The sequence below is a fragment of the Oryx dammah genome, unplaced genomic scaffold (genome assembly GCF_014754425.2).
Source record: "Oryx dammah isolate SB20612 unplaced genomic scaffold, SCBI_Odam_1.1 HiC_scaffold_2, whole genome shotgun sequence".
Lineage (NCBI taxonomy): Eukaryota > Metazoa > Chordata > Mammalia > Artiodactyla > Bovidae > Oryx > Oryx dammah.
In genome coordinates this window covers 11,990,992-12,016,501 of record NW_024070186.1, presented here as the reverse complement: position 1 = coordinate 12,016,501, position 25,510 = coordinate 11,990,992, and the positions used below count along the sequence as shown (strand labels likewise).

General features: G+C 62.1%; 1 protein-coding gene across 5 annotated transcripts in view; it reads left to right on the top strand.

Annotated features, from left to right (window-relative positions):
• Window positions 1-23,692, top strand: part of COL18A1 (collagen type XVIII alpha 1 chain) — a 94,185-nt gene extending 70,493 nt beyond the window's left edge. For 2 of the 5 annotated variants that reach the window (XM_040264921.1, XM_040264901.1), the window contains 36 exons: window positions 688-764; window positions 1,212-1,406; window positions 1,693-1,719; window positions 2,831-2,893; window positions 2,995-3,081; window positions 3,396-3,449; window positions 3,589-3,747; window positions 4,609-4,671; window positions 5,479-5,505; window positions 6,814-6,945; window positions 7,292-7,354; window positions 8,537-8,563; window positions 9,302-9,337; window positions 9,685-9,756; window positions 10,063-10,098; window positions 10,394-10,483; window positions 10,919-10,948; window positions 11,023-11,049; window positions 11,225-11,287; window positions 11,517-11,591; window positions 12,377-12,403; window positions 12,626-12,679; window positions 12,965-13,039; window positions 14,339-14,407; window positions 15,006-15,048; window positions 15,558-15,620; window positions 18,007-18,050; window positions 18,315-18,437; window positions 18,913-19,066; window positions 19,149-19,222; window positions 19,580-19,708; window positions 20,123-20,155; window positions 21,218-21,463; window positions 21,631-21,828; window positions 22,265-22,380; window positions 23,257-23,692. In XM_040264921.1, the coding sequence (XP_040120855.1) occupies window positions 688-764; window positions 1,212-1,406; window positions 1,693-1,719; window positions 2,831-2,893; window positions 2,995-3,081; window positions 3,396-3,449; window positions 3,589-3,747; window positions 4,609-4,671; window positions 5,479-5,505; window positions 6,814-6,945; window positions 7,292-7,354; window positions 8,537-8,563; window positions 9,302-9,337; window positions 9,685-9,756; window positions 10,063-10,098; window positions 10,394-10,483; window positions 10,919-10,948; window positions 11,023-11,049; window positions 11,225-11,287; window positions 11,517-11,591; window positions 12,377-12,403; window positions 12,626-12,679; window positions 12,965-13,039; window positions 14,339-14,407; window positions 15,006-15,048; window positions 15,558-15,620; window positions 18,007-18,050; window positions 18,315-18,437; window positions 18,913-19,066; window positions 19,149-19,222; window positions 19,580-19,708; window positions 20,123-20,155; window positions 21,218-21,463; window positions 21,631-21,828; window positions 22,265-22,380; window positions 23,257-23,470 (3,065 nt within the window). In that variant the 3' untranslated portion in view covers window positions 23,471-23,692. Of the gene's footprint in view, window positions 1-687; window positions 765-1,211; window positions 1,407-1,692; window positions 1,720-2,830; window positions 2,894-2,994; window positions 3,082-3,395; window positions 3,450-3,588; window positions 3,748-4,608; window positions 4,672-5,478; window positions 5,506-6,813; window positions 6,946-7,291; window positions 7,355-8,536; window positions 8,564-9,301; window positions 9,338-9,684; window positions 9,757-10,062; window positions 10,099-10,393; window positions 10,484-10,918; window positions 10,949-11,022; window positions 11,050-11,224; window positions 11,288-11,516; window positions 11,592-12,376; window positions 12,404-12,625; window positions 12,680-12,964; window positions 13,040-14,338; window positions 14,408-15,005; window positions 15,049-15,557; window positions 15,621-18,006; window positions 18,051-18,314; window positions 18,438-18,912; window positions 19,067-19,148; window positions 19,223-19,552; window positions 19,709-20,122; window positions 20,156-21,217; window positions 21,464-21,630; window positions 21,829-22,264; window positions 22,381-23,256 lie in introns of all 5 variants that reach the window. The other 3 variants (XM_040264911.1, XM_040264882.1, XM_040264890.1) reach the window with 2 other exon arrangements.
• The last annotated feature ends 1,818 nt before the right edge of the window (window positions 23,693-25,510 follow it).

The following is a 25,510-nucleotide window of genomic DNA, read 5'->3' as shown; positions in this document are numbered from 1 at the left end:
CAGGAGGCAGGTTGTCAGAGCGCAGCTTGAATCCTCTTTTCTAATTGACTCCATGATGCTGACACGTTGGGTGACAGCTTTAGGGGAACAGCCTCAAAGTCCACCCCAAAAGTGCTGTCCATCACAAAGCAGGGGGCACCATCCTGTACCCAGTGGAGAGGAACTGCAGACGGGCAGGGAGACGAGCAGGGTGAGCTGCTGGGGTCGGGCATCCACACCGCAGGCGTCCACACAGAGAGCGTCCACGCTGCGGGCGTCCATGCCGCGGGTGCTCACTCTACATCTGCTCTTCTGTGTATTTTGATGGGTTCTGTGGGAACCATCCCTGGCTCGGGCCGAGGCTGGATCTGACCAGATCTGGCCTGTGGGCAGACCCCTGGTAGATCCTGGGATGTTCACCATCACCATCTCCCCAAAGAAGCCACAAGGACAAGGCTGGGCCCATGGAGACCTGAGTTAGGTCACCGCACAGAACAGCGCTGACTTCCCGCATGTGGGTCAGGTTCTCAGAGGCCCGCGCTCCCAGGAGATGCCTGGCGCTCCGGGCAAGAGGGTCGTGGGGGTGCTACCACCCCTCAGATGGTTCATCTGGAGAAGAGTGTATCCTCGGGGAACCCGGCCGGGGCTTAGCGCCGGGTGAGCGGGCAGCCCTGCAGAGGGTCTTACGGCCACCTCTGCCTCCCCCAGCTCAGACCCTCCCCAGCTTGGGCACAGTCGGCACGTGGGACGAGAATGTTTGGAGCCCTGGGAGCAGCGTGAAAGAGGTGAGGCTTCCTTGACTCAGAACCACAGAGTCCCCAGCGCAGTCAGTGCCCCTGACCTGTTCCCAGGGGACCCCGCTCCCTGGGGGCCTGTTCCCTGGAGTCCTGCTCCTTGGGACCCCGTTCCCTGGGGACCCTGGTGGAGCTCTTGGCTCCTGCCTGCCCTCTGTGCCCCTTCCTGTACCCACACTTGGGGTCTCCGGCAGTACTGGGCATCCACGGCTGGGGAGGTCCCCAGTCAGAGCACGTGGGCGGGGTGGGTGATGCCTGGCAGACCTGTGTTGGTGGCCGCACCACCGTGGCAGCCCCCATTGTGTGTCCGCAAGCACGGCCACTCTGCACGTCCCCTTACCTGTCTGTGCCCTCTGTGTGACCTGGGCCAAGCCAGGGATGCAGGTGAGTGTGTGTGTCCCTCCCTCCCAGCCTGTACCCTCTGCTCTTTGTCCTCAGCAAGGCCTGAAGGGGCAGAAGGGAGAGCCCGGTGCTCAGGGCCCCCCTGGCCCCATCGGCCCCCAAGGTCCTGCAGGCCCAGCCATAGACAGCCACGAGGCACAGCCTGTTTCTGGACCACAGGGACCCCCTGGGCCCCCGGGGCCCCCGGGACCCCCGGGGAAGGACGGCACCCCTGGAAGGGACGGTGAGCCTGTGAGTACCGTCTCCCCTTTGTCTATCTGGGGGTGGGGCTTGGGCAGGTCGGGGCGGGGGTGGCGCCGGGTCCTGGGCCCAGACTGCAGCCTCCTTCCCTGGGTGGAGCGGGAGGTGGGGCCAGGGGGTGTGGACGCAGTGCCCTGGACAGACGGAAAATTCCCAGCCCCGTGGGCGTCAGCACTCTGGGGGGTGGTTGGGGGGCTGGAATCCATTTGCGTGTTCAGCTCAGGGTAGGGTCAGGGCTGTAATTTTCTGTCACTAACGGTTCTCTCCTGCCTTCCAGGGTGATCCTGGTGAAGATGGGAAGCCCGTAAGTTGCCTTTTCCTTCAGAACCTGTGTTATCTGCGATGCTTACAGGAGGCCTTTGGCTCTCCACTTCCCCACCCCTGGGATTTTTTTAACTCAACCTACTGGAGAGGTTTCAAAATATTTTGAAAATGAAATTTACCTTTTGTTAACAAAATGTAAGTTTAACTGTTGATAAAAAAACATAAAGTTAAGCGGGTGTATTGAGACGTGTAGACTACTAGGAACAAAGGAAAGGAAAGAAATGAAAGGTAAAGCTTCAGATTCTAGAGGAAACGAGACAGCTGACAGAGGAGCAGCCTGGGTGTGGGTGGCGGCAGCACACGGAGAAGACGAGGCACGCTTGCAGCAGGGTTGGCGGGCTCGCCAGCCTGCCCACGGGTCAGAGCTTGTTTGGATTTTAAAAATGATCAAATGCGACTTCCAAGAAGCCGAGTAAAATGACTCATGAAGGTTCAGACAAAGATTTAGGGAACAACAGACTAGCGAACGGTGATGAGGAGGCCTGGGAGGCTCGTGGGATTAAGGGAGACTCATAGCCTCAAGAGAGACTCAGGAGGGACGGGGGGTGGGGGGATGTCCTGCAGGAGCCTCTTCCCACCTGAGGCTGGAGCTCGGCTCAGTCGTGGTGGGGGCCTCGGCAGAGCGGGATGCGTGTATGTGTGTGTGGAATCCAGGGTCCAATGCCTGGATTAGGTAGCTCCCGGATCAGGGTGCATTGGGCCTTGAATCAGAAGAGCCCTGGGCTCTTAGTCACACTGAGGGCAATTTAGGCCTCTCGACTCAGCCCACTCACCTGGGCAGTGCACACGCGGCTCTCCTGTCCTCAGTGCCCCCACAGCACACGTGTGACAGGCAGGGTGCTGCCCTCCAGCCTGGTGTGCACAGGACGCTGTGGTCACCTCTGTGGGGCGCCGCTCCCTGGAGGGGATCACATCTCTGAGGTCGGTGGTGCCCACCTGCAGCCCCCATGATGTCCCCACCGCCCCTGGGGACCCGACCTCGTCTGCTCTGCACTGCTCTGTGGGCACAAAGCCACGTATTGGTGGTGGCTCAGCCGGGGACAAGGCACAGGGCCTTCTCCTGACCGAGCTGCCTGGCCTCTGTCTTCCAGGGGGACACTGGGCCACAGGGCTTCCCAGGAACCCCAGGAGACGTGGGTCCCAAGGGCGAGAAGGTGAGTGGTAACCAGGATGGGTGTGGGGGGCGTGTGCTGTTCTCCATCCTGACCCAACGTGGGGGCACGCACCCTGGTATAACTGGGTCTTCTGTTCACAGGGGGATCCTGGAGTCGGACCGAGGGGACCCCCAGGACCCCAGGGGCCTCCAGGGCCCCCAGGGCCCTCCTTCAAACCTGACAGGCTGGTGAGTCCTGCTTCTCCTACCTCAGGGTCGGCCCTGTCCCAGCAGAGGGGCCTCCCGCCCACCTGCAGACCTCAGCTTCCTGAGGCCGTGCTGCTCAGTCCAGACCTGCCCTCCCCCGGGCGTCCAGGCCCAGAGACTCAGCTCCTGCCCCCGTGGGGGTCGTTATGCAGTGGGGCTGGGGGTCAGCAGGAAAGTCCTGCATGGCTGTCGGTGAGGGGCCATGCTCAGGGAAGCCCAGCGCTGGCCAGGCTGCTGCCTCACTGGTGGCTGGAGGTGGACAGCCTGGGCCCCTGCGGACTCATCTCTCTCCTCAGACCTTCATCGACATGGAGGGGTCCGGTTTTGGCGGCGACCTGGAGAGCCTCCGCGTGAGTGTCCCTTGGCTGTGGTGGCCGCGACTCTGCGGTCCCCCAGCGCCAGTGGAACCTGTGGTGCGGTGTGAGGCCTGGCGGGGCACCCGCAGCTGGTGCTGTGTGCAGTGACCATGCTGTGTTCTTCCATGTCCAGGGCCCTCGAGGCTTCCCCGGCCCCCCCGGGCCCCCTGGTGTCCCAGGCCTGCCAGGGGAGCCAGGCCGCTTTGGGATGAACAGCTCGGACGTCCCTGGACCCGCAGGCCTGCCCGGCGTGCCTGGGAGGGATGGGCTGCCTGGGCTTCCAGGGCCCCCGGTAAGCCTGCCTGCTCTCGTCCGCCCTTGTTCACGTCCAGGCCTGCGAGGGACAGTGAATGTTGGCATACGTCCCCTTCAGCAGCTCTGTACTCCCCACCCCCCACACCCTCCTGGGGGGCTCCTTTCTCTGGGCCCCCCGGGTGGGAGGGGCCTGAGTGGGCAGCCCCGTGGTTCTGGGTGCCGAGCTGCAGGTGACTGTACGCAAGGCTGCTCACCTCCCTGGCCACACGCAGGTCAGCTGGCCTGGCAGAGGCCGTTTCCAGGGATTACTCTCATGGGCAGGAGTGGGCCCTGCTGCCTGGAGAGCAGGGGGCCAAGAGGGGCCCATGTTTGGCCGACTCGCTGTGCACAGGGGCCTCAGGATTCCGCTGCCCCAGCCCCCAGCACAGGGGCCACTGCACCGTGGCCAGGCGGGGGCCCGGGGGCATCGTTGTTGAGGCTGGGTCACAGGAACCAGGTGTGTGCAGTCTGATTGTCACCAGAAATATGCTCAGGGACAGAGTTGAGTACCTTGTGTTGTCTTCCAGAAGGCCTGAAGACCTTTTGCCAAGAGTCCACAAGCAGCCCAACCTCAACCCCTGAGGCTACCCCCTCCCTGTGGGGCTGGCCGCCCTGCTTATCCTCCACAATTTGACTGACAGTTCAAATTAAACTAAAAACGTGGAAGAAATAAAACCTGATCAAAGTTATTCAAGTGCCCTCAAATGTGCTCCATAGGCGGGTCCCCTGAGAGTATGGCCAGGAGCATCTCGGGTGTTGTCCAGGAAACTTGTGGACACACAGATGGTCATCTGCTGACCCATGAATTCTTTTTGGTGACTGAATTCCATCTGCCCACACTCTGCTCCTCTCTCGCCAGGGACCCCCAGGTACTCCAGGAAGAGACGGACAACCAGGACTGACTGGACAGAAAGGCAGCCTCGTGAGTCCCTCCTCCAGTGCCCAGGGTGCTGACCTAGCTCCATAGCGTGTGGGTGTTTGGATGGCAATGCCCCAGGTCACGAGGGAGGAGGAATGGCAGGCCAGAGGCCGTAGGACTTCAGTCTGCCTGGGAGCTGTGGTCATCACAGCCTGGCAGCCGGGGAGCCCTGGGTCCTCTCGCTGGCTGAGAACCAGCTGCTGGGGCTTCTGTAAAAACCCAGGACCTTGTTCATGCTATGTATTCATAACAGTGATTGGCCTAAGAGTTTTAAAGAATATTGACGCTTTAGATGGTTTGAACATTTTATTTCAAGTTTGTATTTTGGTTGCATTAGTAACAGAGAAACTTAAAGGCTGCACAAACCTGTAACTGGGCCTGTGGTTTCCACATGGCTTTGGGGGGTGGATCTGGGGACGAGCCCACACAGTCATATGGAGATGACACTCCCCATGATCCTTCAATCCTTCCTGAGAACTCGGCTATCTGAGGCTCAGCAGAGGAGCTGGTGTTAGGGAAACCCTCTGTGCTCAGAGTTCTGCAGCTACTGAGCTAGAAGGACTCTCCTTCTGGATGTGTGTGGGGAGGGCGGTGTTCACCACTGGGCAGCGAGGTCACCTCTGCCCCCCAAGACTGAGCCTCCCCCGGAGCCTCCGTTCCCATCTGAAGTTGGGGAGGGGGCGGACAATGGCTGGAAGAGCCAGGGTTGTGCGAGGGCAATGAGGAGACCCTGGAAATTTTAGAGAATGTCGGTGGGCTGGGATGAAGTTCCTGGTCCGACTGTGGAGTAACTGCTCTCTCCTCCTGCAGGGTGAGGCGGGCGCCCCAGGACCCAAGGTACAGATGAAGCCTGGTGCTGCTGTTCTACCTGAGTGGGATGGACTCGGGCAAGGGTGTGGGTTGGGGGCATGGCAGCCAGGAGAGTCAACCCTCAGGCACTGATCGTGGGGTCCAGTCCTGAACTGCCCGGCAGTAGGTGCCACATTTGTCCTGCAAGACTGTTTCCACCCAAGCTCTAGTCTAGTGTGAGAGCACATGTGCTCAGGAGCTGGTAACTCAGCCAAACCCACGAGATAGGGGAATGCAGGGGAGAAGGAGGCTGCAGTGGGGAGGGGGACTGGAGGGGGGTGGGGACTGCGGGGATGGGGGAGGAGCTGCGGGGGGGAGTTGCAGGAGGGATGGGGCCTTTGGCCGGGGGACTGTGGGCAGAGGAGCTGCAGGGGAGAGGGGATGCTGCTGGGACCCCAGTGTGTCCAGAGCAGGTCCCTAGTGCTCTCACACACAGCCGGTCCCGGGGGGGTCCACACCCCCATGGCCATAACTGTGCCCCCCTCCCCGAGGCCCCAGCCCATCTGTGAGCTGGACCAGCGGGCGCTGATCCGACGCCTCCCCAGGTGTGAGCGCCTGTCCCCAGGATGCTGCTTAGGTGGTGAAGCTCCAGGCCTGTCCACTGGGGAAACCCGTGGGGAGCAGGGGAGGATGCCAGTGGGATTGGAAAGCGATTAGACAGACGGTCAGGAGGAGCCTGGAGGGAGGGACCGGTTTCAAAATGGAAATGCAGGTGTATAAACACACACACACACACACGTGCACAGGTACAGGCTTCAGCGATAACCAGGAAAAGCTGGTGAGGTTTCCAGGGTGGGGAAAGGCACAGCCGGGGGTGAAATTCAGCAGAGGTGAGGTCAGGTCCATTGTAGCTGAGACCCTAGGCCCTAGAATTAGACGCTTGAGTGCAGGGTCCACTCGGAGTTGAGAGCACATGCGAGTAAGCATCTAGAGTGAGATGCAGGCGCTCCAGTGGCTGCCCCCCAGCCGCCCTGACCGTAGCAGGGTACCACCCCCCTGCCTGCTCCTTCTAGTGGCGCTTCCCCTTCTCGCACGCTGAGCTCCGAGGGCCTGGAGGAGCATCTCAGGCACTGTCTGGGACTCTCACTTGGTGGTGGTTCCATGTTAAGTGGACAGGGTCTCGTGGGGTCAGCACAAAGGTGCCATGGGATTTGCACAGCCCCTGCTGGGCTGTTTATCCCCTGGCTTTTCAGAGGAAAACACATGCAGGATGAGGCCGGGGCACCCAGAATGCTGGGGTGCCTGGGGTTTAGTGACACCCGAAGCTGAGGGTGACAACTTTCTCCACCTGCACAGGGAAGCAAGGGAGACCCTGGCCCCATCGGCGCTCCCGGGGAGCAAGGCCTGGCAGGAGACCCCGGACCCGCAGGCCCGCCAGGGCCCCCTGGCCCCCCGGGGCCCCCAGGCCCAGGATTCGCCGCAGGGTTTGTGAGTACCCGCTGCTCCTGGCTCCCCGTGCCATTGGACACCCACGCTGACTGGCACTGCTGGAGCAACAGTGGTGCCGCCCCTACCTGGGCTTGTCTCAGCTGGCGGGGGGCGGAGTCTTCACAGGGGAGCCCCTGGCTGTGTCTATCGCCCAGGACGGGCGGGTCGGCCTCAGAGTGTGGAATGGGGGGACATTTATAGCCCAGCGTGTCTGGGGTCCCGGGACCCTACCCGGCAGGAGCCCTACAACAGGTGACCCCCGCCCTGAGAAGCCACCCTCTCTGGGGGCGGGCCCAGGCCTCTTCCTGTGAGAAAGGGACCTGAGGGTCCCTGTGTTCTCCTCCAGGATGACATGGAAGGCTCCGGGAGCCCCTTCTGGTCAACAGCCCGAGGTGCCGACGGGCTGCAGGTAAGCGCCAGAGCTGGGCTTGGTCAGCTTGGGGACGGGACTTCCTGGGGGCAGGGCGCCCTCGGGACTGGCCTCTGGCGGGGGCCAGGAGCAGCCCTGTGAGGGGCGGCGAGCTGCCTGCATCCAGGACACTGTCCACCCCAGGCCACCGGGGAGGGAATTAAGTCTCCAGTGTGAGAAGTGCCACTGGTGGTGGAACTGAATGACCGCATGGCGGGCTGGGCCCTAGAGATGGTTCTTGCTAGGAATGCCCACCCACGTCTCCTTATGGCTCTAACTTTGTGCCACGTTTCTGACCTGAGCAGAACTTTAACTAAATAAAGATGGGGCCAGTCCTATGCTGTTCCACCTCGTTGCACCATCAACGTGTGCACTGGTCAGGATCAGGTCGAGCTGAGAGCCTGGTGTCCAGAGATAACCGGGGCCTAGACCAGACAGACATGCAAGGGGCTCGCCAAGGGAACAGGACACCTGGGATGGGCAGAGAAGGGACTCCCTTCCCTCAGGAGCCAGCATAGGCCCCACTGGGAGTGCCTGGGGGGCCTGGAACCTGTGTCCAGCTGGGCCCTTGCAGGCTCAGCCCAGTGAGGGGATGGCGGATCAGGCCTCCTGCACCGGGCACCACCGCTTGAGGGGCCTCACTTGGACAGAGGCTAACTGGGGAGTGGAGCAGTGTTGCCCTTTAAGTTGGTACCTTCCCCTTTATGTGGTGAGAGGCTTAGTTTGGGGCAGTAGTGGTTGGCTGCCTGGCATCAGGTGAAATGTGAGCCAAGGTGACCAGGCAGGGTTGCAGGGGCTGGGGTCCCCTCTTTAGATCCAGGGACAGAGCTGCAGTGCGCCTTGACCCCGGAGGGGTCCGTGGGCTGTTGCATGGCCTCAGTGATGGAGACCCTCAAGTGAGGTTGAACCAGCCAGCTGGATGGCAGCGTTGTTTCTCATTAATAAAGTGCAAGTCTCTTTGTGTTGGGGTGACTCAACGCTCGTCATCTGCAGGGTGGCGCCAAGGACAGACCACTTCTGGGAGTATGGGGGTGTGCAGGTCCCTGTTGATGAATGCCATTTTCCTCCATGATTGTTAAAAGTCGTGAACACGGGAGGGGCTGGTTTTCTTGTAGGGAAAGGCTACACCCTCAGGGGCAGGAGCAGCCCTGACTGGGCTCTGTTCCTTCTCTGCCCCCACAGGGACCGCCTGGCACGCCCGGAGTCAAGGTCAGTGAGAGATCTGTTAGCCTGGGGGTGCTCGCAGCTGCCAGGAGCCACTGCTCAGTAGCCTGGAGTTCCTTGTGGGGAATTTGCAAAATACAAGAAAATTTAATGGGGAAGTAGTGCCCACGGCTGGGGTAGGGGGCGGTGGCCCTGCCATCCTTCTGACTGCGGGGATCCAGACCCCTGGCTCCTCGTGTCTGAGGTCTGTGCCGTTGGAGGGGAGAGGGAGTGGGGCTCAGGGAAGGAACCCCCAGCCCGGGGCAGTGGGTGGCGCTGGGCAGAACCTGGCTGCTTCTCGCCGTCATCCTCACTTGGCTCTGCCGCCTCTCTCTGTCCCTGGAGGACAGCGGCCCCCGCCCCTTGCACACAAGCCTTCCTGGCTGTGCAGGGTCCACTGATTGTCAGCTCCTACCTGCCACCCAGTCCCCTGGAGCATTCTGCTTTGAGTTGCAAGCCTTTGGGACAGTTCAAAGAATTGCTTTTTAAGGAGGATGCAATTTTTGCCTCTCTAAAGCTGTGATAGTCCGCTGAGTGCGGCTGCTCTTCAGAGGGGCGCAGTGGCCTGGCTTGCCGCACCATCCATGCTGGGACTCCGCCTGTGGGGGGCACAGGGTCCCAGCCCTCAGATATGAGCTGGGGCTGCGGTCTAGGGACACCTGAGTGGTTCCCTGGAGGAGGGGTGGGTGCCGCCCAGCGGGTGGGCAGTGCTCAAAACCCCACAAAACCCTTTGTCCACTTCAGGGGGATCCTGGAGCTGTGGGGCCACCAGGGAGCAAGGTAAGAACGTTTCCTCGGGATCAGGAAATCCACAGTGAGAAGCCCTGGTCTGGGGACAGGGAGGGGCCCCCAGGCTGAGGTCAGGGCTTGGCTGGTCCACACCAGGCCCAGCATCGTCCTCCCACCACCCCCAAATCCACCCACTTGAGGTGCCCCAGGTTTTCCCTCCCATCTCAGCTCTGCCATAGAGGCCTCTGACCCCTGCCCCCCTGGTGCTCCTGAGGAGGCTGATCAGGTTGAATCACCCCTAGAAACCACGGGCTGGCCAGCTCCCAGACACTGTGGCTTCCAGACACCATGTCCACTGGGCCCTGGCTGACATGCATGCTCTCCTTGTGTCCCTGAAGGGAGAAGTTGGAGCGGACGGAGCACCTGGCTTCCCCGGCCTCCCAGGCAGAGAGGGTGCAGCTGGACCCCAGGTAAGGGACCGCCCAGGGCTGCAGGGCCGACAGCCCCAAGGTCGCCACACAGGGATGAGAGCTAGCGCCCCAGCGTGTATCTGTGTCCCCACGGGGACCAGAGACCCCAGCTCCAGGGGACGTGAGTTGGGGGTCCAGGCTGCCAGAGAAGTTTCCTGCATAGCTAACACCCCACCTCAGGCCCCACATGGTCAGTGAAGAAAAACTCCACGTGTTCACTCAAGGCCAGTCCCAGAGGCCCGGGGTCTCCAGGAAGCGGGGCTCATGTTCTGTGTATGATAAACTATTTCCTTTCTCTCTCCACAGGGACCAAAAGGAGAAAAGGGGACTCAGGGAGAGAAAGTGAGTGTGGGGGGTTGTGGGAATTGATGGATGGGCTGGCTAGTGCATGGCAGGACCAGGGCTGCTGTCCTCTGCCCCAGGCCCACCCATGCGGCCTTGGAGACTTGGGGTGGGGAATCCAGGCTCAGAGCCTGCCCTGCCTGGGGTGGGGGGCCACTCTCGAGACCACTGTGCTCAGCCTCCAGGCACCTCCTCACACACCCCGTGGGCACTGGGAGCCCTCCTGAGTGCCAGCTGGGCTGCAGTTCACCCCCCACAGAAAACGCAAGTGTGGATCACTGGCTTTCTCTTCCAGGGAGACCCAGGGAAGGATGGAGTGGGGCAGCCAGGACTCCCGGGACCCCCTGGACCCCCAGGGCCTGTCGTCTACGTGTCGGAGCAGGATGTAAGGACCTGCGTGGGTGGGCACACGCTCTGCCTGGCCCCCCAGGGCTGGTTGCAGTCATCAGGGCCTCCAGTCCTCCCCCATGGGACAACCCCCAGAGACATGGGGTCCCATTCTGCTGGTTCCGCAGGGCTTCTCGGGTGGAGGTCGGGCCTTCCGGAGCTGCCCACTGCTCATGCAATTTGTCTGCACGTCACCTGCTCCTGCTCTGACATGTCCCCCCAGGGTGGGGCACTGTCCCCCGGCCCCAGGGTCCCGGGCAGTTTCTTTGGTGCGGGAGGCAGGCTCCCGGAGGTGGAAGGGGCTTCACTTCTCATCTCAGGGACCTCGGGAGGATTTCCTTTATGCTGACTTTCCATGGGTCTCTGTGGCTAACGTCGTAGTAAACATGGTACCCTTCCTTCTTTCTCCATGGCTCTGTTGACCTGTGGACAGAGAGTGCTGGCGAGCGTGCCAGGCCCCGAGGTACTTGCACCCCGGGATGGGCTGGGCGTGGGCAGCCTCTCCCAGGGGGAGTCCTGACTGTCCTCTCTCCGCAGGGCCGTGCGGGCTTTGCTGGCTTGCCCGTGAGTACCTCTGGGGGTGCATGAGTCCTCCCAGCGCTGGGGGTGGGGGAGCCCATGAGGCCAAGGAACTGAAGCAGGAGCCCCTGTCTGGCCAGGGGTCTCAGGCAGGCGTCTGGGGTTGGGCTGTGGGTCCAGAGCAGGGGCGTTCTGGAAAGCCCTCTGTGTCTCCCCACAGGGACCAGCCGGGCCAAAGGGAGACCTGGGCGCCAAAGGCCAGCAGGGCATCCCGGGACCCAAGGTGAGGAGCCCCAAGGGGCCGTCTGGGGTCACACGGTGACTGCTCACGGGGAGGGGCCTGGGGACAGGGGCTGGGCCTGGGCATTCCCTCTGCTTGTTTCCCTGCACCAGTGGAGGCCCCACTCATGGCTCCCTGTCCTTGGGTGTTGAGTTGGTGCCAAGGGGAGTCTATGGGGGTGCAAGGCCCATTCTTCCCTGAGCTGGCCTTCTGACCTGCTGCTCCATTCCAGGGTGAGAAGGGAGAGCCGGGCACGTTCTTCGGCCCCGATGGCAGAGCACTGACTCCCACCCAGAAAGGAGCCAAGGTGAGGGGTGTCTGGATAAGCCCCGGCTGGGGCAGTGGGCTGGGGCCATGGAGACGGCACAGAGGAGGGTCCTCCTAAGGGGGTAGGTCCTGCCTGTGCGTGGGAGCCTCTCCAGGTCAGCTCCCAGAAAGTTCTGTAGCCTGGGTCCCTCGCCCACCCGTTTGCTCCTCTCCCACCAACCTGCTGGGAGGGCCCCCAAAGCCTAAATCTCAGCTCAGCCTTGGCCTGGCTGGCCCTTTGTTTTCTGCCCGTCAGCTGAACCCACCTTGCAGAGGGGCTGGGGGCTCTTGGGGGCCTTGTTTCCTGGCCTCGGCCTCACCCCTGGGAGCTGCACCCCCTGCAGTGCCCAGCTGGCCCTCAGCCTCTGGAGGCATCACCACTAGGGCTGGGGTCCAGCCTTCCTTCCTCAGGAGGGAGCCAAGAATGGCTGGGCTCAGGAGTGGGTCCCTTGGGGAGCCTGTGCCCTGGGTCCCCTTCTCCCAGCAGGTGACCCCCAGCCCTGGGGAGAGCTGGACCCAGGCCAGCAGGCTGCTGGGGACAGGCCTACGGGGGGCCCGCAAACCCCAGCCTGGACTGCAGGGCCGGCCCCCCAAGCTTCAGGACCCCTGGCGTGTGCCCCGTGCATGTGCCCAGGACACAACTCCCAGCCACAGCCCCCTCCCTCTAGTTCTTTGCTTCCCTTCCTGGGCTCCACTGCAGGCGTTCAGGGATACAGGGACCCCTCGGGGCTGCCTGCTGGGGGGTGACCTGAAGCCACTTAACGGTGCTTCTGATTTTCTGTTCAGGGTGAGCCCGGCTTCCGAGGACCCCCGGTGAGTAGACCAGTCTTCCCCAAAGTGCACACACTTGCGCTGGGTGTGAAAGCACACGGGAGGCTGCAGAGGGCACTGCTGCCTGCCTGACTGCTGGGTTGGTGGGGAGCAGAGCTGACATCCGGCTGCACCTCTGAATGGGGGGCGGGTGTCAGGAGGGAGACCCCAGATGGGGGTCTGGCTCCTGCCCACCTGAAACCTGGTCTCCCCTTCCCCCCACAGGGTCCGTATGGGCGGCCCGGGCACAAGGGAGAGATCGGATTCCCTGGACGGCCGGTAGGTCCCTGGGTCTGAAGCCAGGTGCGGGCATCAGCCCAGGCCCGTGCGGAGAGTGGGCCCAGAGGGGAGTGGACTACAGCCCCATTGCTGCCCTTCCCCTGGAGACCACCCACCCCTCAAGCATGGCTGTCTGCAGTTCACAGGCAGCTCGGGCCCCAGAGGGACAGACACCCCGAGGAGGGCCTGGGTGGGGACAGGAGCTTGCTGGGCCAGTGCCCCAGGGCCCATGCAGTGGTGCTGGCCAGCGCCCTGCAGCCCCCCACCCACTGTGCTCTGCCGCAGGGGCGTCCCGGGATGAATGGACTGAAAGGGGAGAAGGGGGAGCCAGGGGACACCAGCGTGGGATTCGGCATGAGGGTGAGTGTCCAATGGGGCGTGCAAGGCGGGGCGGGGGCAACCAGGCCAGGGGGCCTGGTCTCAGGGCTTGGGTCTCAGAGCTCAACCCCGAGAGGCTTCTGAGTGGCCTCGATGTGTGACCACGGACATGCAGAGCCTCGAGCACACACACACATGCATACACATACATGAGCCAAGGCCACGGAACAACATGGTTTTCTCGGAAGGGCCTGCAGGCCGCGTGGGCTGTGCAGTGGGCACCTCCTGCCCATGGGGCTACAGTTTCTGCCACCTTTGAGCCCAGGGTCACAGATCAGTTAGGCCCCGTGACCTCTCCATCTGAGATGCACCGTCGAGATGCAGGACACCTTCCGGACCCATCTGGGCTCCTAGTGAACCCGTGGCCACTCGGAGCCTTTTCCCTGGACCCGCTCCCTCCCAGCCCGGTCACAGCCTGGCCGAGCAGTGTGGGGTCCTGGGGGGACGGTTGAGGCCTCTGCTCTTCTGGTGTCTCTGGCACCACCGTGTCGTCATCCTGCCACCACCTCCTCGCGGACCAAACCGTGGTGGACATTTCATGAGGACTCAGAATGCAGGGGCAGCGACCTGCGGAGCTCCGTGATGGAGGAGGATGGTCGCTTCTGTCCAGGAGGAGGTCGCAGGCTGCCCAGTCCTTCCTGCGGTTCTGAGTCCCCAAGGCAGCGTTCAGCTGCTGTGCGCTTGCCCTGGTCAGAGTCCAGTGGGACTGGCTGCTTCATGGACCTGAGCTCGTGCCTCTGTTCTGCTTCAGCCCTCCCTCCTCAGCCACAGGGCAGGGGCAAAGGTGCCCAGGGGCTGAGAGAGGGCGCACATGAGGTCCCAGGATCATGGGCCCCAGTACCTTCATCACTCAGGCTGGTCCTTTGTCAAATGAGCCCTTTCGGAACAGGCACTTCTGATGCTACACGAATGGACTGTCTTTTCTCTTTCCATGAGTGGGTGAACGAATGGACAGTCACGTTCATGCAACTCAAGTGAAACCCACAGGCACTGGCCTCGTGGGCTCCCTCTGACAAAGTAACCACACGAGCTATGTCTGAGGTCGTGTCCAGCCCAGATGGCCGCCCGCACACCCCCCGCGGGACGGTTTGAGGAGGACTATCTGGGGATGGGAAGGGGACAGCCATGGCCACAGAGCAAACTGGGTGCGTTCTTGATTAAATGTTTTCTGACTTTACTGTGATTTTCAGAAACGCTCCCGCCCACGTCTGCCATCCTGTCCAGTGTCGGTGGCCTGGCTGGGAGCGAGACTGACCAGATCTTTCTCTTCCCCCTACGCAGGGTCCACCTGGCCCACCTGGGCCTCCGGGGCCCCCAGGCCCTCCCGGGACTCCTGTCTACGACGGCAACGTGAGTCACCGAGACCCACTCTTCTCTACATACTCCTCCCTAGACTCTCCTCTATACCGGCCTCCCTAGCCCTCCCTGACCCCAGGGAGGTTGACCCCGAGGGAGGATCTGAGCCCTAGAGAGGGTCTGAGCCCCAGGCAGGGGCAGGCCAAGCCATGACCTCTGCGTCTGGTGGGGGTCCTTCTGGGAGAGGTCCGGGCAGTGGGACCGAGTCCACCCACCTTGTAGGCTGCACCTGGTGGGCAGTCAGTTAGAAGACAAGCCCCCTGCCCCTGGAGGGAGGTGAAGGTGGGAGAAGGGAGTCCTCTCTGGATCTGGGCTCCCGAGCATGAGCCCTGAGGTCCTGGGAGGCGGACACCCCCATCTCACAAGGCTCAGTGACGTGGGGCAGTCCTGTCACGACCAGGGCTCCAACCGCAAGTTCTCTGCCTTCTCCCCGCCTCCCTGCTTCTCTGTCCTGGGGAAAGGGGTGTGGGGGATGGGGCCTGTGCGACCTTGCAGGGGCTTCTAGGGAATCTGGGCAGAGACCTCGGGCGGGTGGTGCCCTCAGCTTCCAGGGCGTCTTCCTCGATGGCCAGCTTCGGCCCGTTCTTCACAGGCATTTGTGGACTCTGGCCGCCCTGGACCCCCGGGATTGCCAGGTGAGGGGTCCTGGGGCCTCAGGGAGGGCAGGTCAGCCCCTCCGGCCACAACTCAGAGCAGGTCTCGTGGAGCAGCCCTCACAGGGGAGCTGGATGATCTGGGACCGCCAGCCCCAGCTGACCACGGCGTGTTTATTGGGCTTCAGGGTCCACCCTGCACAGCCTTCCAGGAGGTCCAGCTGTGGACAGGAGTGGACACCGAGCAGACACCGAGGGGCCACTCGCTGTCTGTCCACAGTCCAGCTCCAGCTCCTCATGCCAGCCCCTCCTGGCAGGGGTGATGTGGCCTCTGGGAACAGAGGCTGTGGCCCCTGGGCTGTGACCACCAGGCACTGGCTGCTCACCAGCTCTTGCTCTGAGGCTCCCCAGGTTGACACGCTGCCCTCTCCCTGGCCCGGGCCTGCAGTGCACTTGGCGCCCCCCAGGGTCAGGCCATATTCGGGCAGGAGGGCGTCCTAGCAGCTTCTGTACACGTTCAGTAACAGGCACTGGGATCTGTGTCTCTCCAGGGCACCAGGGGCCTTCTGGACCCAAAGGTGACAAAGGAGATGTGGGCCCGCCCGGACCACCAGGTGAGAGTGCTCTGAACTGGGGGGCTGTGTATGTGGTCGCCCGCCCACCTCCTGGAGGAGGGGCTGTCCCTCCCGGGCTCAGGGGCCTTGACAGGACGCCTGGTTTCCTGCACAGCCTTGGGGCAGGGCCGGGGGGAAGGATCTCAGGGCTAAGGTGATGGCCAGGCAGGGTGTCCCCGCACCCAGTCTTTGAGGAGTGGGGCTGGGCCCCCATGTGAGCCTCCGGGAAGACCCAGCAGCCCCAGGGCACTGCAGGAGCCTTGTCAGCTGGGGTCCTCCAAGGCGGTGAAGCCCCAGCATCTCAATGTCCCCTGAGATGGCAAGAATCCCCAGCCAAATCCTGCTTCTTCAGGTGGGTGAAATCAGAGATCAAGTAGGCGCTGGGAGCAGGGTGGTCAAAAGCCGGGACAGCTGGACCCCTGGGCACTGCCAGCCAAAGGGTGACCGAGGGCAGGGCTCTGGGGGAGGGGCAAGCTCAAGTTTGCCCTTCAAGCTGTCTGAAGCAGAAGCTAACCTTACTCTTGAGGAAGGTGAGCTTGCTGAGGGCCTGGGTTTCTTGAGGAAGAAGTGGGCAACCTGGACAGGAGTTTCCAGGCTCGGACTTAACAGTGATGACGGTGCCTGGACACGGAGGGAAGGCGACGCCAGCGCAGACTGGAGCCGTGGACGAGAGTAGGGTTTAATTGTCGGGCTGAAAACCACAGCCTCTGGATGTGAAGATTCTGTGTGACTTCAGCCGCTGGGACCCACATGACGAGGGGAGGGGTCAGCACGGAACTCGGCTGATGTGCTGGGAAGTTGGACAGGCCGAGGAGGTCAGACGTGTGGGTGAGGACACGCAGGTCAGGCAACGGGCAGACAGGGTACAGAAGAGCATTTGAAGGCATCATGGCTGAACCTCCAAACCAGGGCCGGGTTCAAGGTCGTGTTCACGCAGAGTCCACACGACCCACAGCTGATCCCTCACGAGGACGGGAGGAGCCAGAGGGTGCAAAGGTTTCAAGACGTTGGAAGAAATTAGCAGCTCGCCTAGAATTCAAAGACCCGGGTCCAATCCCTGGGTTGGGAAGATCCCCTGGAGAAAGGAATGACTACCCACTCCAGTATTCTTGCCTGGAGAATTCCACGGACAGAAGAGTTTGGTGGGCTACAGTCCATGGGGTTGCAAAGAGTTGGACGTGACTGAGGGACTAACACTCTCACTAGAATTCTGCATCCGGTGAAGACATCCTTCTATAGGAAGAGGAAATGGGCAGCGAGGCCAGCCCAGGACAAGAGCCCCCCGGTGGGCACACCTCAGGACCAACCAAGACAGAAGGAACATGTCCCTGATGGTGGAGCGGGAAAGTAGAGAAGCATAGGAAACACTTGACCCAGAGTCAGCGTGAGAGGAGAGGAGCCTGGAACAGTGGGGCAGAGAAGCTATGTTGAAGCTTCAGAACACAGAGTGAATGAAGATGGAGTCAACCCAGATCCACCGGCGCGTACGTTCAGAGAGAGGGTCCTCTGCTGTTTAAGGACAAACGTCGTCAACGGGACAAAAACAAAACTATGCTGCTTACAAGAGACACCCCCAAATGCAAGGACGTGAGAGCTGAGGGGAAAGCGGGTCATGGTCTGGTGAGAAGGGAGCCATGGGTGTGTGCGCACACCTGTGTGTGCTTGTGAGAAGTCAGACAAGTTATCTTAGGGCAGGAAACACTCCCCGTAAATTTTTTTTTTTAAGTTTATAATCATTGAGGGGTAAATCCACCAGGAAAGCACAGCAATTCTGAATTTCCGTGCCCCTAACAACATAGCTTCAAGATACAGAAAGCAAAAAGCAACAGATCTGAAAGGAAAAACACACAACCACTCATCAGAGGCGGGGTGTGGAAGTGAGGAAGGTAGCAGACGAGAGGCCAGGTCAGCCTGCGGGTGGAGGAGCCGCACAGCCGTGACAGCAGCCCCCCACCGGCACTGGGCCCCCAGGCCCTCGCCCAATGCACGGCCAGTCCCTGCGGCGTGTCTGCCCTTAAGGGAGCAACCAGGAGTCAGCGTGGAAGACACCATACCGTGTACAGCCACAGAGTGGATGACCACGCTTTTGCCTGTGTGTGTGTGAGAGAGAGAGAGATGGTGGTTGTTAACTGAACATCCCGTGGTGGTCATTTCACAGTAAACATCAGTCCCTTGCGTCCACAGTGCTGTGTGTCAGCAATAAAACTGAACAAAAACACCAGAAAGTGTCAAGTAATTGGGAATAAATGTAACGAATCATGCAGGAGATCTCTGCACAGAAATACAGAGGTTATAGAAAGAGAAGGAGATGTAGGTGTATTTGGGGGCCGGGGGATACGGGAGGAAGCCTGCCTCTCACCAAGCACTCCCCCAAACCCCTCCATAGGGCAGTTCCCGTTCGACCTCCTCCAGCTGGGTGCTGAGATGAAGGTGGGTAGCACCCCTCATCCTCACACTGCCCCCCCACGGGGCCCCAGAGGACACCCAGAGCCCGCCATCCCTGGCTCCACTTTTCAGGAACTTGGTGGACGCAGTGGGAGGTTGGGAGGCTGAGTCCCGTCCTGCAGGCTGGCCAGGCTTGGGCTGCAAAGAATCTGGCTGCCTCGCCTGGGCCTGGGGCCACTGTGCCCACCCCTCCCCACGCCGGCAGCCACCGGGAGCCGAACTGTCGCCCACAAGCATTTCCACCCACAGGGGCAGAAGGGGGACCGAGGGGCCGCTGGGCAGAAAGGAGAAAGGGGTGAGCCCGGGGGCGGAGGATTTTTCGGCTCCGGTGTGCCTGGACCCCCCGGCCCGCCCGGCTACCCAGGGATTCCGGTGAGTGAGGCCCCGGGTCGCCCACAGCTGCCCACATGCAGGAGCCTGGAGCTGAGGGAGGTCACCCCTGCGGGCTGGGCCCTGAGTACCCACCTTGGTCCTTTGCCCCAGTGGGGGTGCCCATGCTGGGGGCACCCATGAGTCAGGCCTAGTGGGCTCACAGCGGCCACCCTCCCAATCAAGCCCTAACCTGGGGGCACCTCCTCTCCTGCTGGTGCTGTCCTCCGCCAAATCCCCTCAGGGAGACCCTCTGTCCTGAAAGCGCCCAGGGGCCCTGGGGCTGTGCCTCTGTGTGGGGCTGCCCTCGCCTGCAGCCTGGGGCCCCCTCCCAGCGGAGGGCGCGCAGGACAGGGACAGGGAGGGGACAGCGGTTCGGGGACCATGGGCTCTCGGCAGCTGCAGCCCAGCCCCTCAGGCTTGCCTGTGCCGGGCCTGGGGACACAGGTGACAAGGCTCCGTGTTCTGTCTGCCCCAGGGCCCCAAGGGAGAGAGCGTCCGCGGCCAGCCCGGCCCTCCGGGACCTCAGGGACCCCCTGGCATTGGCTACGAGGGACGCCAGGGGCCTCCTGGGCCCCCCGGACCCCCAGGGCCCCCGGGACCCCCTTCCTTTCCTGGCCCCTACAGGCAGAGTAAGTAGGGTGGGGAGTGGCCCTGGGCTCCAGCCCCCTCCAGGCAGGGCCAGTGTTCCTACCTCTGGCTTCTCTCTTGTAGCCATCAGTGTTCCTGGCCCGCCAGGCCCACCTGGGCCCCCAGGACCCCCTGGATCCATGGGCACTTCTTCAGGGGTAAGCACCCCCCTGCTCCTGATCTATGAGACCCTCACTGGCCAGCTACCCTTCCCTTTAGAGGCTGTCAGGGGACCCCAGCACTGAGGACCCCGAGACATGGTTTCCAAAGCAGAAGTGGGGGCCCAGGTGCGGCTGGGGTCAGATGGGCGGGGGCGGATGGGAGCCACTGAGAAGGTCCCTCTGCTGTGCAGAGGCCATGTGGCCCAGGGCCTCGGGAGCTGACATCTCCCCACAGCGCTCCTGGGGCCAGCCTGGGGAGGAGGGGCGACCTAGGTCTTCAGACGTCCCAAGCCCCACCCCTCTGTGAGCCCTGAGGCCCCTCCGCAGGGATCCACTGGGCTGGGCTTCCAGCAGGTGAGGGTCTGGGCCACGTACCAGATGCTGGTGGACCAGGTGCCGCAAGTACCGGAGGGCTGGCTCATCTACGTGGCCGACAGGGAGGAGCTGTACGTCCGGGTCCGGAATGGGTTCCGGAAGGTTCTGGTGAGTCCTGGATGCGCTCTCCTTGCACAAGGCGGTGGGTGGGGGGGCAGCCTTCCCTCCTCGCTCTAGGATGATGGGAGGTGGAGGCTCGGTGGTGAGGCCTGGTGAGGCCTGGGTGAGGGCACCAGACCAGCCAGGCGGGGTCCCCATGGGTCTGGGCATGACGGCCAGTGATCCCCCATCCTTGCTCGCCTCTCTCCTCCTTTTATTAGAAGCTGTTTTGTAGTAGTTTTAGGTTCAAAGACAAGTTGTTCTTCCTTTTTAAACTGACAAACGTCCTTACTGTGTGCCAGGCATGGGGTGGGGGAGGGGGGCGGGGGCCACCAAGACACAGCTCAGGGGTGGGGTGGCCTGGGTGAGTGGTGCCGGCTGGCTCAGAGGTCCTGAGGTGACCCCCACCCTGTTTTCTTCCAGCTGGAGGCCCACACACCCCTCCCCCATGGGACGGTAAGGAGCGCCCCTTCTTCCCACAACCACCTCATTGCCCTCCCAGGAGAGAGGCTCTTTTGATTCTGGTCTGTCTGCCCTCGTCCACGGGGCCAGCACAGGGACAGACCCTTCAGGGGTGCGAGTTGGGGGAGAGGGGAGGGGCAGAGGTGGGGAGGGGGATAGTCCAGTTTCCCTAGGTAGGGGCTGTGTCACCCGGCGGCGGCTCCTCTGAGTAGAAGTCACGGTTTCTCAAACGGTTCAGGAGTGGGCTCCATCCTAGGTCGTGGGCGTGGGGTTCTGTGTGGGTCTGTCTTCCCCCGCAGGGGCTTGGGAGTCCCTTCTCCCACTCAGCACCTAGCTGTGCCCCTCCCTCCAGTTGCTGGGCGCTGTTCCAGGGGACAGCTGCGCCTAAGCAGCCACGGCCCCGGCCGCAGGTGACATTGTCAGGGAGACAGGCACCGCGGTGGTCGGCGATGGGCAGTAGTAACATGGTAATGTAGACAGACACGTCTCATGTGGACACATGAGGTGATTACACCAGTGTGACTGCATTAGAGATTACCACCAGTACCAGTGGACACCTGTCAGAGGCTTGGGTGCTGTGGGAAGGGCAGAGTCGGGAAGGGGGGTGCGCTAGGATTTGGTGGTCCAGGTCCCACTCTGAGGGGTTGTTGGAACCTCCACTGCTGTGGTGGGAGGGTAGGGAGGCTGTGGGGTCAGGGTGGTCCCTCCCTGGGTCAGGGGAGAAGCTGGCTTCTGAGGGTGAGGACTGGGGGCTTGGGCAGAGGGCCAGCTGACCCGACTGAGATATCAGCAGGCCGGCTCCCTCCGGACAGGCTAGGCGCCCCCAGGTCTGGGGTGCAATGCCCAGCTCACCACCTCCAGTCTAGCCCCAGCCACCCAAGAACAGCCCGGTGCAAATGAAGGGCGCGCAGGGCCGGGCATCGGGACCTCCCTGGTAGGCAGCAGACCCACACCCGCCCCCTCATGCCCCCCCAAGCCGCCCCGCAGGCCTCACCACGGGGCCCACGCGGGTGCAGCAGGCTCGGCCCCACGCGCTGTCCGACACTCCCCCTGCAGGACAACGAGGTGGCCGTCTTGCAGCCCCCCCTGGTGCAGCTGCATGAGGGTAATCCCTACCCCCGCCGGGAGGCCCCACACCCGACAGCGCGGTCCTGGCGGGCAGACGACATCCTGGCCAGTCCCCCGCGCCTGCCGCACCCCCAGCCCTACCCCGGCGCCCCGCACCATGGCGCCTACGCACACCTCCGGCCGGTAACCACCATGGCCTCGCCCCCCCACACCCACCACGACTTCCAGCCGGTGGTGAGTGACACCCCGCCCGCTGGAGATTCCGGAGCCTAGGGCAGCGGGGCGGGGCGGGTAGGGTGCTGGGGAGAGGGCGGGGCGGGTAGGGAGGATGCGGGGACTGGGACCCAGGCTGCGACCCGCCCGGAGACAGCGGGCCACAGTGACGCGAGGCTCCCCCGCAGCTGCACCTGGTGGCGCTCAACAGCCCGCAGTCGGGCGGCCTGCGCGGCATCCGCGGCGCCGACTTCCAGTGCTTCCAGCAGGCGCGCGCCGCGGGGCTGGCCGGCACCTTCCGCGCGTTCCTGTCCTCGCGGTTGCAGGACCTGTACAGCGTCGTGCGCCGCGCCGACCGCGGCTCCCTGCCCGTCGTCAACCTCAGGGTGCGTGCACGGCCCTGCTCGGGCTCACCTCTGGGGACCCCTGCCCGCGTCTGCCAGGGGCGTGGTGCCTCGCCAGCTGGGGGAGGCAGCCCGGTCCCCCCAGGCCCTTACGCTCTGCTGTGGGCCCCGCCCCCGCGCAGTGCCCTTTACCCGGCTGTGTTCCGTGGCTCCTTCCCTGAACGGAACAATGTGCTTTCTAGATACTCCGAGTTCTATCCTCTGAGTGCCCACATCCCTCAGGACCAGAGGTGGTAGACTTGGTCCAGCTCGGGATCCAGGGCCGGGGGTGGGTGCCTGCCTTCCTGGGGGGCAGGAGGCCGGGGGCCAACCTACCCTTGGATGGGTGAAAGTGCTTTGGAGACCACTGAGACCACCCAGCCACCCTTGCTCCTGGCGGATGGTGACCAGATATGGGCTGACCCTCTCTTTTCCGCAGGACGAGGTGCTGTTTCCTAGCTGGGAGGCCTTGTTCTTAGGCTCCGAGGGCTGGCTGAAGCCCGGTGCCCGCATCTTCTCCTTCGACGGCAGAGATGTCCTCCAGCATCCCGCCTGGTAGGTCTCCATGTGGGCCAGCGACTCAGGTCCTCTGGATCCGAGAGTCCTGAGCAAAGGGGGATGCTCTGGCTCTGAGCCTGCAGGCTGACTCAGTCGTGACACATGCTCACAGCTTAAAACCCACAAAATCCAAGATCACAGGAAGAGCGGTAAAGGTGGTTGTTTGTGGTATTACCTGAAACACCTTCATCTGGCCTGCTTTACCAGCAAGTGCCCCCCGCCTCCTGCTGGGGAGGCACGTCTGGGAGACCACAGGCTCTGGCCCCAGTCTGTCACATAAATATCACAGCGAATTGCTTATGTAGATTCCTCAAAGTGGAATTTCTGGGCCGGAGAACACATGTGTCCAACATGCTTGCAGAAGTCACCGGGTGGCCCTCAGGCTGGCCCCACGCCCATCGCACTCTGCCAGCAGGTGTGAGGACTCCTGTTCGCGGACACTTAGGGGGCTCAGGGTGTCACATGAGCCTGTGTCCCAGCCTTCATCGAGGAGCACTGCCCAGGGCTATGTCCTGGCCCCTGTGGGCTCCACTGGCCAATAGGCTACACCTGGTTCCTAGTGAGGAGGCTGGCAGCTTTTATCAGGCATGGCCACTCGATGCCAGGTCCACCCACCCCAAAGGGCCAGCCGTCCATGTTGCCAGGCCCTGCTCACCAGGCAGTGCCCCCCAAAGCAACAGCAGCACAGGGTGTGAACTGGGAGGTAGAGCCCCAGGATTGGGTGGGCCTGAGTGCCGGCAACCCGAGTTTTTGCTCCCCAACGGCCCACACACCCCACCAAACCTCCACCAGAAGGAGACACCCTCTTCTGCTTGGGGTGGCTACAGCCTGGGAGAGGCAGGCCCAGTGACTGACAGCTGTTGCATCTTGCAGGCCCCAGAAGAGCGTGTGGCACGGCTCAGACACCAGTGGGCGGCGGCTGACCGAGAGCTACTGCGAGACATGGCGGACGGACAGCAGGGCGGCCACGGGCCAGGCCTCCTCGCTGCTGTCGGGCCGGCTGCTGGAGCAGAAAGCTGCCGGGTGCCACAACGCCTTCATCGTCCTCTGCATCGAGAACAGCTTCATGACGTCCTCCTCCAAGTAGGGCCTCTGCGGGCACCATGGACAGGTGGACTGGCGAACAGAGTGCCAGAGAGGAGCCAGGCTCCAGGCAGGAGGAGCGGAATGCCCCCAGCCTGGGCAGAGAGCCTCTGCCGGCACCCCAGGGAGGGGACCTGGCTGGGACACTTGATGTATGGTTCACGATTCATGTAATCCTCAAGAAATAAAAGGAAGCCAAAGAGTGTATTTTTAAAAAAGTTTAAAACTGCCTGGTGCTCAGACTTCCTTCTGGCCTTGTTTTGGCAAAAGGCCAACTCTGGAAACTTCTGCCCAGGGAGGTGCATCCCCAGGACCTCCTGGGTACCTTGGGGCATGGTGGGGGTGGTGTTTGCCCCAGCTACTCTGCTTCCCAGAAACTCTTGTCCTGCCAACACCCAGCCATCTACAGAGAAGCCACGAGGGGGCGCTGGGGCTTCACCACCTTTCCTCCCAGCAGCCATCCTGCAGAAGCTTCCAAGCTTGGTGCCCCACCGCTGACCCGGGCTCCTCAGCTCCACCTCCACAGGCTCTGGCCCGTCTCCTCCTGCTGCTGCTGTGTGGCCAGTCCTTTCCCGGGGGGGTGGGGATCATCTACAGTAAGTGACCCCTAAGGCACAGAGCCTGACCCCAGTCCAAGATGTACTTGTTGAGGGGTCCATAAACCCAGCACCTGGTCCCCAGACCTGGTCCTCCCACTCAGCACTAGCGTCCCTTCCCCAGGGCGAGGATCACCGATTCCAGCTCCAGCCCAGTTCTGCCCAGGAGCACGTCCAGGACCCATCTGGGCCCAGATCCAAGCCCCCTCAAGTCCTGGCTGGAACTGCCTCTGGTTGAGCTTGGCACCAAGGTCCCACGTCCACCTCTGCCGGAGATGGAGGCAAAGGGGATGGCCACACGTGCCTGCCCAGCCAGCTCCGAGATGGGCAAGGCTACGTGGAGGGGTGGGGCCAGCTCCGGACGGGTGAAGGCCACGTGCTTGGTCCCTGCTCAGTGCGATCTGCACCAGCACGTCTCTGGGGAAACCCACGGCATGACCCTCCTCTGGGAGGAGAGGAGGGGACATTTTGGGGTGGACACAGGCATCTCTGGGGGAGCTGATGGGATGGCTATGCTGAGATCTGCAGGCCAGAGCCCAGCTGCTCCAGGGCCTGCTGTCTGAGCACTGCAGCAGGAAACCGAGGGGCTGGTCCGGGGAGCTGTGCCTGTGGCTTCCCAACAGTCTCCAAATAAAAACAGCCATTCGCACGGACGCCTGGCCTGCAGGAGCTCTGCTCCTGCCTGGAGACTCCCACGGGCAGAGAAGCCTTGTGGGCTACAGTCCAGGGGGACACACAGGCAGACACGACTAAGCGACTGACTTGTTTTCACTTTCACTGTCAGGAGGCGAGTCCTTGTCTTGGACTGCCTGGCTGGCCGATCCTGCCAAAGGGGTATATGCAGGTGTGCAGACATGCACAGATGTGCATAGGTATGCACAGGTATACACAGGTGTGCAGACGTATACACAGGTGTGCAGAGGTACACGGATGCACATGGATACACAGGAGTTTTCAGATGTATGGTCGTCCCTCAGCCCCATGGGGATTGGTCCCAACAACCCTACAGATACCAAAACCTGCTCGGGAATGCTCAGGAATTCTTATGTAAAACGGTGTGAAATTTGCATGTAACCTATGCACATCCCTCTGCATATTCTAAATTATCTCAGATTACTTCTACTACCTAATACTGCAACCCCATGACTCTACAGTCCATGGAATTCTCTAGGCCAGATTACTGGAGTGGGTTGCCATTCCCTTCTCCAGGGGAATCTTCCCAACCCAGGGATCAAACCCAGATCTCTGGAATTGCAGATGGATTCTTTACCAGCTGAGTCACCAGGATAGCCCCCAAAATGCTATAGAAACGGCTGTAAATACAATGTAAACACCATGGTAATAGAGGCTGGAAAATGGCAAACTCTATTTTGCTTTCTGAAACTTTCTGCATTAAAAATATATATTTTCAATCAACGGTTGAATCCTCAGAAGTGCGTGGATATAGA